The 14,308-nt window shown below is 48.8% G+C and overlaps 1 protein-coding gene across 1 annotated transcript in view; it reads right to left on the reverse strand.

Annotated features, from left to right (window-relative positions):
- Positions 1-1,949: 1,949 nt before the first annotated feature.
- The window catches only part of LOC126645371 (tetraspanin-15-like), a 52,764-nt gene continuing 40,405 nt past the window's right edge, over positions 1,950-14,308 (reverse strand). Inside the window, exons 6-9 of the mRNA XM_050325732.1 lie at positions 14,000-14,113; positions 11,742-11,795; positions 10,856-10,972; positions 1,950-2,450 (exon numbers count right to left, since the gene is read on the reverse strand). Of these exons, the coding sequence (XP_050181689.1) occupies positions 2,202-2,450; positions 10,856-10,972; positions 11,742-11,795; positions 14,000-14,113 (534 nt within the window). The 3' untranslated portion in view covers positions 1,950-2,201. The remainder of the gene's footprint in view (positions 2,451-10,855; positions 10,973-11,741; positions 11,796-13,999; positions 14,114-14,308) is intronic.

A 14,308-nucleotide genomic window follows, 5' to 3' on the forward strand; every position in this document is an offset into this window, starting at 1 on the left:
TTATGATAATGCACTATATTAATGTAATAATGCTAAACTATTATATGAATAAATTATGATAATAAAAGTGATTATGAGCACTGTGATAATAATGAGGATATCAATAATAGATTATTATAACAATGGTACATTCTTATATTGCAAATAAATGATTATAATAACAATAAAAATGGTGAAAATAATAATAGTGATGATGGTTATGATGATAACACAAGAATAACAAAAATTATTCTAATTATTCTATTATTCTAATTAAATATTATAAGAACAATAATGATGACTATAATAAGGGGGATTATGGTGATAATAACAATTATATTGATATTAATAATATAAATATTATTATATCAATGCTAAATTATTATGATTTTAATAAATTATAATTATTATAGTCATGTTTATATATTATATTATATTATATTATATTATATTATATTATATTATATTATATTATATTATATTATATTATATTATATTATATTATATTATATTAACACACAAATGTTACATTAATATACTAATTAATTCTGATAATAATAATGATGATAATAGTGATTATGAGCATGATGATAATAATGTGGATAATAATAATAGATTATTATAATAATGTTACATTCCTATAATAATAATAAATTAAGATCATAACAACGATAATGGTGATTATAGTAATAATAGTGATGATGATTATAATAGCAATGATTATAAAAATTTATTCTGATAAGTAATTCATATACATTATTCTAATAACATAAATAATAATGATCATTATAACTGCAATTAATATACTGGCATTAATAATATTAATATTAATCTATTACTATAAAATGCTAAATTATTACTATATGAATATATTATGACAAGAATTAGGATTGTAATGATAGTTATTATCATGATTGTATTAATATTAATAATAGGGATATCACTAGATTAATCTTATTATGCTACATTATTATAACATAAATAATTATTATTATAATAACAGTGATTACATGATGAAAATGAGAATATTGATAATAATAGTAATAATAGCAATAATAAAATAAAATAAAAATAATAAAAATAAAAATAATGATAATAATAATAATAATACCACCAGTAATCTGCTCAGCTCCTCACAGCTCTGTTTTCAACGGAAAAAAACCAGTTCCCAAAGTGTTTTTCCCAGGCCTGTGCTGGGGAATTTTTCCCATTCCGTTACAAAAGCGGAGCCCGGGATCGGTCACAAGAGGGAGACACAGCCCGGCATTCCAAGAGCAGCTCCCCCCTTCCCTGCTCCAGCTTTATTCCCTGCATTTGGCTCCCGGCTGCTTTTTCGGGAAGCTTTGCCACGGGTGGGTTACCCACAGCAGAGGGTTTCTCTGGGGTGGGGTTTTTTTGGGGTAAAATCACACCTATTTTTGCAATTCCTCAGTTTTTCCCCTTCCCAACGCGGTCAAGGTTGGATAAAAACACCTTTTGAATTCCCAAAGGATGCAGGAGGAGGGAATGGGTTGAAAAAAAGAGAATATTGGCAAAGGGAATTCCTTCCCCGGGCACTGGGGGGGTTGGAATCACCTCCATCCCTGGGGGCACCACGTGGAAAACCCTCCTTGGTTCCAAAATTCCAACATTTTGACATCACAAAGTCCTTTTCCTTGCCTGGGAAGAGAAACTGAAGCCCCAGGTCGTGCAGAAGAGCTGGGAACCTTTGGAAAGGGGGTTGCCCTCTGTGATCCAGGAGATGGAAGCTGTGCTTCCCTGGCATTCCTGGAAAAGCTCTCTGGGAAAGCTGCTCCGATTTTTCCTTCTGTTCTGCCTTCCTGGAGTTTTTGGGCCCACCTGGGGAGCTCTCAGCAAGCCACGATTTCTCAGGAAAATGGGATAATGCAACATTAAAGACCCCCCAGAGCGCAGGGAATGTTCCACCCCCTCCCCAACAGCCCAACCAGAGAGTGGAGAGTGGAAACATCTTTGCAAAACACCACAGAATTCACATTTATTGTATAAAAAAATAACCCAAAACCACCCAAACCCCACCAGGAGCTGCACAAACACTCCCAAAAGGCCAAGCAGGAGGACCCTGGGGAGCTCCCTGCCCAAATGGTGGGGTTTTGAAACCTTCCAGTGCTGCTTTCTCCCCAAAGCACCTCCAGAACCTGAGAAGATAAATCACATTATTCCCACTGCCGCCTCCTCCAGAGCTCGCTGAGTCCTCCAGCTCCTCACACCTTGCTGTGGGAAGCTCTGCCTTCCTCCTGCTCCTCCTCCTGCTCCTCCTCCTCGTTCCCAGGGTTGACAGGGATGTAACCCCCTTCCCTGGGCAGGCACCAGCACCAGCCAGCACCGCTGAGATCCACGGCCCCGAAGCTGAAATCCCGCAGCTCCAGGAGCCTGAAGTCCACGGTGTCCAGCTTGGAGTAGATCTCGTTGAGCTTCTGCCAGTAGAGCCAGGCCATCACCAGCCCCACCACCTGCAAAATGGGAGGGTTAAAACTGTTTTGTTGTCACGTAAATCCCGTCGGGAATTTCCCCGCTCTGCAACCTCCTCGCTCGTCCTGACACCCAAAGGTTGTCTCTGGGTTGGGAATTTTTCAGGGAGCAGCCCCAAAATGCTGTGTTTTAGCAGCAGGAAAGCTGCCTTGGGATCATGTTAGAGAATCAGTGGATTTGAGCTTCTCCAAGGAGGTTCCTTAAAATACTGGGAGCACCCTCCTGCTGTTGGAGCTGGGAAAATTGCCAGTCATGGAATGGTTTGGGTTGGAAGGGACCTTAAAGCCCATCCAGTGCCACCCCCTGCCGTGGGCAGGGACACCTCCCACTAGACCAGGTTGCTCCAGCCTGGCCTTGGGCACTTCCAGGGATCCAGGGGCAGCCACAGCTTCTCTGGGAATTCCATCCCAGCCCCTCAACACCCTCACAACCAACAATTCAGCCACCACTGACCCCTGTCCCCAAGTGCCACATCCACAGGGCTGTTCAGTTCCCTCAGGGATGGGGATTCCACCACTGCCCAGGGCTGGACAGCCCTTTCCAGGAAGGAATTTCCCCAATATCCAACCTGCCCCTCCCCTGGCACAGCCTGGGCCATTCCCTCTCCTCCTGTCCCTGTTCCCTGGGAGCAGAGCCCGACCTCTCTTCATCTCCCCCCTCCTGTCAGGGATTGCAGAGCCAGAAGGTCCCCCCTGAGCCTCCTTTTCTCCAGGCTGAGCCCCCCCAGCTCCCTCAGCTGCTCCTGCTGCTCCAACCCCTTCCCCAGCTCCCTTCCCTTCCCTGGGAACAATCTCCAGCCCCTCAATGTCTTGTCACGAGGAGCCAGAACCAGCTCCAGGATTTTGGGTGTCCCACCAGTGCCCAGCACAGGGGAGGATCTGCCACCCAACCAACAGCCTCATTACTGGCCAAATCCATCTCCAAATTCCCTCTTCCCTGACAGAGGGATGGGGATCAGTTGGACATCACCATGAGCGTTGCACAGGCCCAGCCCTCGCTAAAAACAGGACGTTCCTGCAAGGCTGGTGTCACACAGGTCATTCCAATTTCCCTGCTGGCTGGCAGGGAATTGAAAATTAGGCTTGAAATCTTCGGGAGGGTGGTGAGGAAGGGGGAGGATTTTCATCAGAGCCGGATTTCAAGCAATTTGCTTGGATTTCACCTGATGGGCCCTCACTGCAGGGGGTGGAAACATCAGGACAAGTCATGGCCAGGAGTGATTTGCAGCTCAGGCACTGAGGGGGAAATGGGGTAACTGGAGCATTGGCCACACAAACTGCACCTCCTGTGCCAACCCTTTCCCCACCCTGAGCACTGATCTGTGGGATCATTATTCCCGACAGGAAATTCATTCCCTGCAAGCCCCAGACCATGGAATTGTGGAATGGTTTGAGTTGAAAAGGAATTTAAAGCCCACCCAGTGCCACCCCCTGCCATGGGCAGGGACACCTTCCACTAATCCAGGATGCTCCAATCTGGCCTTGGACACTCCCAGGGATTCAGGGGCGGCCACAGCTTCTCTGGGGATTCCAGCCCAGCACCTTCAACACCCTCACAGCCAACAATTCCTTCCCAATATCCCATCTAAATCCCCACTTTTCCACTGGGAAGCCATTCCCTGTGTCCTGTCCCTCCATCCCTTGTCCCCAGTCCCTCTCCAGCTCTCCTGGAGCCCCTTTAGGCCCTGCAAGGATCAGGTCTCCCTGGATCCTTCCCTTCTCCAGGTGACCCCCCAGCTCTCCCAGCCTGGCTCCAGAGCAGAGGGGCTCCAACCCTGGGAGCAGCTCTGGGGCCTCCTCTGGACTCTCTCCAGCAGCTCCAAATCCTTCTGATTGTGGGGATTCCAGGGCTGGAGCAGCTCTGCAGGTGGGGTCTCACCTGAGGGGGCAGAGGGGCAGAATCCCCCTCCCATCATCTGCTACCCATTTTTTGGGCTTTCAAGTGCTGATTTTGGTTCACGTCCAGCTTCTCATCCACAAAGACTCCCAAAGTTTAGACACAGATTACAGGTGGGATGGAGAAGGACAAGACCATCTTCAGCCTCAGGGCTTTTCCTCCCATTTTTTGAGGCTGCAAATGGGCACTGCAGGACCATTTCTTACATCAAAGAGTCGATAAACAACCAGCCCCACCTGACCCATCCATCAGCTGGAAAGTCCTGCACAGGTTTTGGAGCTGAAAAATACTATTAATCATCCTCCTGGACCCTTAGTGGATTCCTGAAACAGCCTAGAAAGTGGGAACATTAGGGGAAGATAAATGGGGATGAGAAAAAAGGGCTGTAAACACAAATTAGGGACCATTTTGTCCCACACCGGGAAGGGAGAAGTGTTTGCTGCAGAGGAGGCTGCAGAAAATGGAGTTAAAAAAAAACTGATCAGGAAAGTGTCCCCCACTGAGCTGAAAGTGTCACCCAGAGAGCTGAAAGTGTCACCCAGAGAGCTGAAAGTGTCACCCACTGAGCTGAGAGCAAAGGGCCAAACAAACATCCCCGGGGTTGATGAATTTGCCTTTTGAAGATGGAAAAACTCCACCAAGGGCTTGGCCTCGCACAGGGGTCACCCCAAACCAGCTCAGCATTGATTTTCCCTGCCTGAATGCACCTGCAGGTGGATCCCAAGGGATCAACAGCTTCAACAAGTCAGAAGAAGGGGAAAACCTCCCAACAGCGAGCCCTTCCTTGGAGGCCTCAGTTGGATCTTTCCCCGTTCCCGAATTTTTCCCTGATTGCACCCACTGATCCTCAGGTCAGTGCTTGTTTTCTGTTCCACCTCATCCCTGATTAATCCCAGGATTAATCACCTGAAGAACAGGCAGGATGTGGGAGCCTGGTGGGGGTTGCTTTGGCTCCCAGGGCTTTCCTGGAATTTCGGGAAACACGGGAACGCTGTGTTTGTGCCACTAGGGCTCTTTTACTGGGAAGGACAACTGCAGGGATGCTGGCAGGGAAACTGGAGCCTGGGAATATCTTGGAATCTCCTTGTTTTATCCAAGTGGCCTGGAATGAGGTTATCTAACAGCTCCTGGGAATTCTGGGGATGGATCCATCTCTCTGGGAGAGCCCAGAGATGCTGCTCCCCCCCCCCTACAGATAATAAGATTATCCTAATCCATATTCAGCAGCAAAGCCTTTAAGGATTTAGGAAGTTTTAAGATATTATTTAAATGCATGTAAAGCTTCACATTATTTACTGTTATTAACTTGTCACCGTGGGCAGATCGAAATCCCCGGCGAGGAGAACCCCCCGGAGTGACAGCTTGGAAAGCAAATGTGTCACTTTTCCCTCCCTAAACCAAACAGTGGTTTGTGTTTACAGTGCTTTTCATGCCCCTCAGGTTTGGGGCCATCATCCCTCCTGCTCTGAGGTGTCCTGATAAAATTGGGGATCTTTTGGAGGGAATAAACCCAGCCCAAGTCCTGCAGCAGCAGCAGCAAAATCCCAACAACCCTCACCCTCCTCTGAGTTATGAACCAGTCTCCATCCCAGCTTGCCTCTAAATATCCCCTCTCCTTTAATGAGAAGAGAAAAAGCTGTCAGGAATATCGATGGATCCAATATCTCCAGCACCAAGGGCCCCGTGTTTTCCAGAAGTGGAGAGAATTTGGATGCCAACGCTCATTTTATTGCTCTGCAATACGAAGGAAGGAGTTGCTGCACAGGGACGTGGTAACAAAATGTATCAAAGAGGAGGCTAAAAACATAAAAAAAAAAAAGCTGCTTTTCCTCCCAGCCCCGGGATGGTAATTCAGCTCCCAGCACCGGGGAGTTGCTGTTTGAGGGTCATTTGGAGTCAGAAAATTGCCTGCTCTTCCTGAATGGAATTCAGGAAGCTGCTGTGGCTTCGGGAGGTCTCGGCTCTGCCTCTGCCTGTGCTGGTTTGGGGGGGATTTCAATGCCCAGGGGTTGCAAAACCAAGGTTTTTTAGGGGTGCAAACCCACCAAGTCACTGCTCTTACCAATAAATCCAAAGACCTCTGGACATCGAGGGAATCAATAAAGAGCAGTAAACAATCCACTGGGAAATCCCAAGGAGTCCCTGCCCATGGCACTGGTTGGAATGAGAGCATCATTAAGGTCTCTTCCAACCAACACAGCTTGCCCAGAGGAGCTGTGGCTGCCCCTGGATCCCTGGAAGTTCCCAAGGCCGGGTTGGAGCAACAACCTGGGACAGTGGAAGGTGTCCCTGCCCACGGAAAGGGATTGGAATTAGATGGTTTTTGAGGTTGGGGCTTTTCAGAGCTCTCAGAAGCAGCTCAGCTCCTCCACGGGCATTTTCCCTCCCCAACCAAAGCAGGATCCCTCTGGATTTTGCTTCACAAGGGCAAAAAAATAAGGATGGAGAAGAGCAAGCCAAGGAGCCCTGGCAGGATGAAGCACATCCCTCTGCACCAGGATCCCAAAAAACCCAGCTCTGACCATGGAGACAGCAAAGCCAGCAGCCCAAGGAGGGGGCTTTGCAGGCCAAACTTCCTGCCAGGAAACCTTTTCCCATGGGAATACCTCCAGGTCTGGGGGGGCTGGCAAACCTGGATCCTGCTCACCAGAATTACTGACTCATTTCAGGCTTTCCCAGCGCTAACGAAGTAAAGAAGCAAAGCATTTCTCTTTTATTGACTTTTCCTCCCGTAAATTGGTATTTATAGAGCAGCCTCTCATCGGGGTCACGGGCTGGAGATGGAAAAAATCCCTTTTATTCCCCTTTTTCTACTCCATTAAGCACATGGCAGCCACTTGAGAACACAGCAGCCCCTGGAGCCACGGAGATATTAAAAAGCAAACAAAACCCAAATTAATCTTGCAAAGGAAAAAGGGAACTTTGGTGGATTGGATGCCCTTTGCACAAAGGAACATTTGCCATCCCTGGCAGCGGGAGATGAAGACGCCAAAGCTGCAAAACACCTCTTGAAAGTCTAATTTTGCGTTTTTTTATTTTTTTTTTTTAGGGAATGAAATAGTTGATCTTGTGGATTTATACTCGGAGGAGGGAACATCTACCCCTGCACTGACAATCCATTACTCTGTGGATGCTCCCAGAGCAGAGCTCTGGAGATGGATGGAATTACAAAGCGAAACAGAGGTAGAAACAATTCACTCTGCTCCACAGAGTCGATGGATTTTAACCCTTGACAGGGACCTCCCAGGGATTTTTTTTTTTCTTCCCCTTTTTAATTGGACTTGCATCACTTTCTGCTTCTTTAGGATTGAACAAAAAAAAAAAATCCTTTTTTCTAAGGGGAAAAAAAAAGGGTTGTGGAGCTTTTTCACGCTCTTATTTCTGCCTTTTGCTAAGGAAGGTGATCCAAAGGCTGCTCTGGAGCCAGGCTGGGAGAGCTGGGAATGACCAGCCTGGAGAAGAGAAGGCTCCAGGGAGATTGTTACTTTAATGGATTTCAACTGCCAGGGAGCGGCTTGAGATGGGATTTGGGGAAGGGATCCTTCCCTGGGAGGGTGGGGAGGGGCTGGGATGGAATTCCCAGAGAAGCTGTGGCTTCCCCTGGATCCCTGGAAGTATCCAAGGCCAGGTTGGATCAACCTGGGCTGGTGGAAGGTGTCCCTGCCCATGGCAGGGGGTGGCACTGAGTGGTTTTTAAGGTCCCTTCCCACCCAAACCCTTCCAGGATTCTCTGAAGTGCCACCAGCAAACCAACCCCCCAAAGCTGCCAAAGCAGCTGGAGATGCATTTCCCATCCAAAAGCTGCTGCAAGAACAAGGCACGAGGTCTTGTGCCTTATTTGCACCCCAGACACGTCTCCTGCACGTTTAAAACTCCTCTGCACGTTTAAAACTCCTCGGCTAATCTTGCTGCAGGCAGGGGAGGGGAGGGAGCAGCCGGCAGGGAAGAAATTCCTGTGCTCTGCTGCCCCTGCCGAAGGATCGGGGGCTGCTCCACAATTAAACACTGGCGAGGCCACGGACAGGAATTTATTTGCCTCTGACTGCCAGAGCCTGAATTCTAAAATGGCTTTTGGAGTGATGTGAAAGGTGGGACAGCTTGGCCTCTGCCTGAGCTGGGCTGAGATGGAGAGGGGATTGTGGAGAGTGAAACGGGAAAGAGGAAAAAAGGGAATGAAAGGCGAAGGCAGGGAAATGGTTGAGTTGGGGGGTGTGAATAAGGCAAGTGAACAAAACCACTTCCCACTCCTCACATGGGGGTTTTTTAATCCCCACTGCTGGATGGAGTGTTTAAAAAAGGAGGAGGCACTCAGGATTTTGGAGGGATGATGGAATTACAGACTCGCCCTGCCTTGCGTGGGCTGGGAGAGGGGAAAAGCTGCAGTGATGTGGCCAGTTATTAAGGGTTATTACAGGGACATAAAGGGATTTATCCATGGATTTGGCCCATGCTCATCATCTCCAGGGAACTTCCTGGAGATCCCATGAAGGGATCCCAGCACTGAAGCCCTGGGTGTGCAGAAGACCTTGGAAAGCAAGGCCGAGATTTTCTGGGTGCTTTAAATTTCTCCTGGAGGTTCCTGTTCTCTCTCTGTCCCATCAAAGGTGTCTTTGGGTATTGATAACAAGTTGCTGAGCTGGGAATTGATAACAAGTTCCCTGAGCTGAGCATTGATAACAAGTTCCCTGAGCCCTGAGATTGTCAGGAGGGAATTTTTCAGATCCCTGGTTTTTGTTGCACCTTCTGTGGGGGAAGGACAACACGGAGAGTGATCATTTCCTGCTCTCCATCAGCCAAAACTCCTCTTGGGTCCTTTTTTTTTCTGTACAAAAGCCAGTTGGTGCCCCTAAATCCCAGCAGAAATCTTGGGTGAGTCTTGATCAACATCAACCAAGCTCAGATCCTCAGCCTTTGAACCCCTGAGGCCAAGAGAGCCTGAAGGTGGGTCCTAAGGAAGAGCAACAAGGAGGAAAACTGGGAAAAGGCCAAAGCAGGGCTCGGGATTTGGGTCACAATCCCAACCTTCTCCTGAGCATCCTGGGTGGTTTGCACCCTGTTCCACGTGGGACACGACAAATACCCAAGAAGGCAGAGATGGGACGTTCCCTCTTCCCAAATTTCAGGGCACTGTCACCTGGTTTTCCCCCTTGGATCACCAACTCTCACTCCACTTTTCTCCTGGCAGCTGCTGGGCATGAAGCTGTGCCTGGGCTGACAGCTCCTGGCAACACAGATGGAACTTCATCCCCTCCAAAACTCGCCAGAATCGAACATGATTTATATTTAAAACCGGCGAGCAGATGGGACGGGCGAGGTTCCGCATCTGAAGAGCCGTTAATGGCACGGCAGAGGAATCACAGAGCTGCCTCAACAGCACTTGAGATTCAGCAGGGCTCAGAAATCCTCCTTGCCAGCCCCTGCTTTTGCTCCCCATCCTTCCCAGTGAAGAGCTTCCCGTCGGCAGGTTAATGGAGAACCCAACGGGCGGCTCCTCTAATGGGCTCTCCACGTCCTGCCTCCACTTTTCACCCCCTTCCTGTGCCTGTTGTGTTTCCTGGTGGCAGCACAGCAGAATTCCAGGGCTCATTTGCATGTTTTTAATGGCATCACTTTAGGAAAGTCGGGGAGCACGGCCAGGGTTGAGCACAAACTCCTCCCCCACCTCGGTTTCTCCACCCTGAGAGCTCGAGGGTAAAATCCATCCTTTGAAAAATTCTCCTATTTCCTCAACAGCTCCTGCTCTTCCCAGCCACTATCCACCTTTTGTTCCAAGCAGAAACACAGCAAAACAGGAAATCATTTCATTCCCATGTAGATAAAACCCCATATCTGGAAAGCATCAGCAAACCCCTCCAGTTCGGCAGTGAACCCAAAATCCACCCACCAAAAAAAGAAATATTTTTGTTGTGAGCCTTGAAATGAATCAGAAAAAGGATCCAGCCCCAGATCATCAGAGTTTTGTCCAAAATAATTCTGGGAATTATTTTGATCCCCCTCCTGGCCAGCACAGCATTGCAAAAAGAGTCCCAACCCCAACCCCCAATTTCTCTCCCTGTTAATTATCTGTGATGAAAAGCCTCATTACCTGGAAAGCCACTTGGATCCTCAGGCACCGTTAATGGATTTCCTGAGGCAAACACAACTAAATTTACCGTTATGCTTCATTTTGGGTGGATATTTCTGCTCTGTTTGAGCGGGGCTGTGAAAAACAAATAGAGGAGGATTTGCTCTGCTCACATGGGCGTGATTTGCTTTTAGAGGCTGTGATTTGATCAATAATTAGATTTCAGGAGTGTTCTGAGTCAGCCACCGCAGTCATCAACTGTTCATTTGCCCGAGGACGCCCCGTGATAATTTTCCTACCCAGGTCACAGTTTCAGATGTAAAAAATGGAGGGGAAAAATAACTAAAAGGGAATTTATTTTCCTCCTCCAGCAGAGGTGGGGGGGGGAAAAAAGCCAGGAGGGTTCTGATGGGACCCACCACGTACCTGTGGGAGCAACAGGGAGCAAACAATGCCCAAAGTGGCCTCGAAGTTGTCCTTGAGCCAGAGCCCCACGGCGTGGATGCAACCCCGCACGTGGATGATGCTGAGCAGCTCCAGGCGCTGGGAAAAGGGGGAGAGGAACATCCTGGTCACCTCAAAAAGCATCAAAACCAGCTTTTCTCCCACTCCCAAACCTCCAAACCCAGCTCAGGACCAGCAGTTCCACAAAGGGACCAGCAAACCCTCCCCCTCCTCCCCCAGGGGTGTCGTGGTTCAGGAACGTCCAAGGGATACAGCCCTGGATGTGGACGATGCTGAGCAGCTCCAGGAGCTGGAAAAGGGGGTGAGAAACATTCCTGGGGTTGATTGATTGAGCTCTTGGGTTTGGGGGGATGTTGTTCCCTGTGTTTGCCTCTCCTTGCACGGCAAAGAAAAGGTGGGAGGAGGTTCGGGAGTTGATTTCTTGGGTTGGATCTTGCCAAAAAACTGTCCCTGGGAGCTACAGGCCATCTACCCTGGCTTCCTGAAAAACTGTCCCTGGGAGCTACAGGCCATCTACACTCTGGCTTTCTGCTGTGCCACAGGCCCATGGTCACCCCTGAAAGCACCAAAATCAGCTTCTCCCCCACCTCCAAACCTCCAAACCCAGCTCAGGACCAGCATTTCCAGGTGCTGCTCCACCAAACCCCCCAGGGATATCGTGGTTGTCCAAGGGAATATCCAAACTCACGTGCCCTGTGAGCCAGAGAAACACCCCCAAAAATCCAGGGCAAAGCAATAAAAGGGAATTTATGCCCAGCTGGTTCCTCCAGACTGGATTTTTTTTTTGGGGGGGGGGATCTGGGGAAGAGGAAGCAGCAAATCTCTTACAAAGCCCCCAAGAAGTCACCTCTTTGTCGAGCGTCCTGTACCCACAGAGGGTGTTCACGACCTCTCCAGGGGCCTGTGGGCAGAGAAAGTGCAACAAACTCATCCCAGAGCAACAAGAAAATATGCAGAGAAATACAAGAAATAAGAATTAAAAAGGAGAAATAGAAGAGCTGCCCCATCTGGGCCTCTTCAGAGCAGCAGAAGTCGGGCAGATGCCAACCCTTACACTTCACATTGTCCTTTTTCGCCCAGAGGTGATGCTTGAAGTGGAAATTTGGGCAGAAAGTTGTTGGGGTAGTTTAATTATATTTTGTAAACACCTTTTCTCTCTGTTTGCTGCTGTTCTGGAGGATGTTCAGGCCCCCAAAGCCTCTCCCAGTGATTTAAACCATGAGCATCTCCACATCCAGGGGACTCCTGTAAAGCAGCTCTTTCCCAGCATTCCCTGGATTTTCACCTCCAGTCGGGTCTCTCCTTCAGAACAAATGGAATTTCACAGGGATTGAAGGTATTGGGCTCTCCAGAAATCAAGACTTTGGGAATTTTCTGGAGAGAAACAAAAGGTTTTTGGGCATCCCCAGGGCTGAAATCTTTGGTGGCCAAATAAAATGGATCAAGAGCTGCAGCCAAAGGGAGACTTCCCACTGCCAGAGGGTGGGGTTGGGTGGGATATTGGGAAGGAATTCCTCTCTAGGACGATGGTGAAGGGGTGGGATGGAATTCCCAGAGAAGCTGTGGCTGTCCCTGCATCCCTGGAAGTGTCCAAGGCCAGGTTGGAGCAACCTGGGCTAGTGGAAGGTGTCCCTGCCCACGTCAGGGGGTGGCACTGGGTGATCTTCAAGGTCCCTTCCAACCCCAACCATTCCATGATTATTCCTTCCCCTCTCCATTAATCACCTGGGATTTTTCTCTCTCTGCTCTGCCAAGGTCTTTTCTAGGCCAAATTCTCACCCAAAACCTTGGAGAGTGTAAAAATACCCCCTCAAAATCCACTTGCATTTCTTCAACACATCCCCACTTGCATCACACAAAAGGACAAGCCACAGATTTCTAATTCCACCTCCAGGAGCTTTAGGATTCTTAATCAATGCCCTGATTAGAGCTGACAATTATTTTTGCAGCTGATTTGCATGTCAGGCTTCCAGTGATAATTAAACCACTTCACATTTCCCCCTTTTCCCCCACTGAAAAGCCCCCACAACAATACAAGGTTGATGATAAATTCTCCTTATTAAATCCTTGGGGCACGGCCAAGGCTGGGAGCACCCTGAACCCCCAGGAGGTTTTGCCACCAGGATTAAGCTCAGCAAAATCCCTGTTTGGAAGTTGATAGCACAGCTGGTTCAGCAGCCAGGGGTATTTGGGCTTGTTTTGGGGCTCAGCTACTGGGATTTTGCCCCCATGTGGATTGGATTGATGACAGCGAGGAGCAGCCTTGGATTAAATGATCTCTGCTTGCAGGGGGTGTCTTGGTTCCCAGCTCTGGGAATCAGCTCAGGAGAACCTCCTGGCTCTGCAAATCCACCCCCCTCTGCAGTCCAGCCCCATCCAAGCCAAAGGGTTGGAGATGCCACCTTCCACGGGCAGCCAGGTCATGGATTCATGGAATGGGTTGGGTGGGAAGGACCTGAAAGCTCATCCAGTTCCACCCCTGCCATGGGCAGGGACACCTTCCACCAGCCCAGGTTGCTCCAACCTGGCCTTGGATCCAGGGGCAGCCACAGCTTCTCTGGGAATTCCAGCCCAGCACCTCAACACCCTCACAGCCAACAATTCCTTCCCAATATCCCATCTAAACCCCCACTTTTCCACTGGGAAGCCATTCCCTGTGTCCTGTCCCTCCATCCCTTGTCCCCAGTCCCTCTCCAGCTCTCCTGGAGCCCCTTTAGGCCCTGCAAGAGGCTCTCAGGTCTCCCTGGAACCTTCTCCAGGCACAAGTCCTGCGGTGCTGCTGCTGTTTTAAAACCAACCCCCCCAAACCATTTGATGTCACAGAGTGGAAAACCCTGGCATTTCTAACAACTCCTTGGATGACACAAACACAAACAAACCCAGGACTTTTGCCCTCCAGTAAAACAGCAGAGCAAAAAACACAACCAAAATAGTCCATAAATACATATATTTTACAGCTTCTTTATCGTCTCACGCTGCTGAAAATGCAGTTTAGAAGAAACCCTTCAGTGCAGAAAGATGCAGGGATAACCAGCTGGAAAAGGTGGGGTTTTTAATGGAATATTGAGTGAAATAAAGGCATTTTCTGTGCCTTGTGTGCCTTACCTTCCTGATGCAGCAGGTGTAGGGCACCCCACAGGCCAGGGGCCCGGTGCTGTTGCAGGAGTGGTACTGGTTGACCCCCCAGTCTCGATATTCATCCCCACCACAGCAGGAAAACTGCACAGAGAGGAAGAGGAGAGGGTGAGAGGGGCAGCTGAGCCAACATTTCCAGGGCTCTGAACTGCCAGGACAAGGGGGAGTGGATTTAACCTGGAAGAGAGCAGGGTCAGATGGGATGTTGGGAAGGGATTCTTCCCTGGGAGGGTGCTGGGATGGAATTCCCAGAGAAGCTGTGGCTGCTCCATCCCTGGG

This window comes from Myiozetetes cayanensis, unplaced genomic scaffold (assembly GCF_022539395.1).
Source record: "Myiozetetes cayanensis isolate MyiCay16 unplaced genomic scaffold, myiCay2020 scf30, whole genome shotgun sequence".
In the NCBI taxonomy this organism is placed as follows: domain Eukaryota; kingdom Metazoa; phylum Chordata; class Aves; order Passeriformes; family Tyrannidae; genus Myiozetetes; species Myiozetetes cayanensis.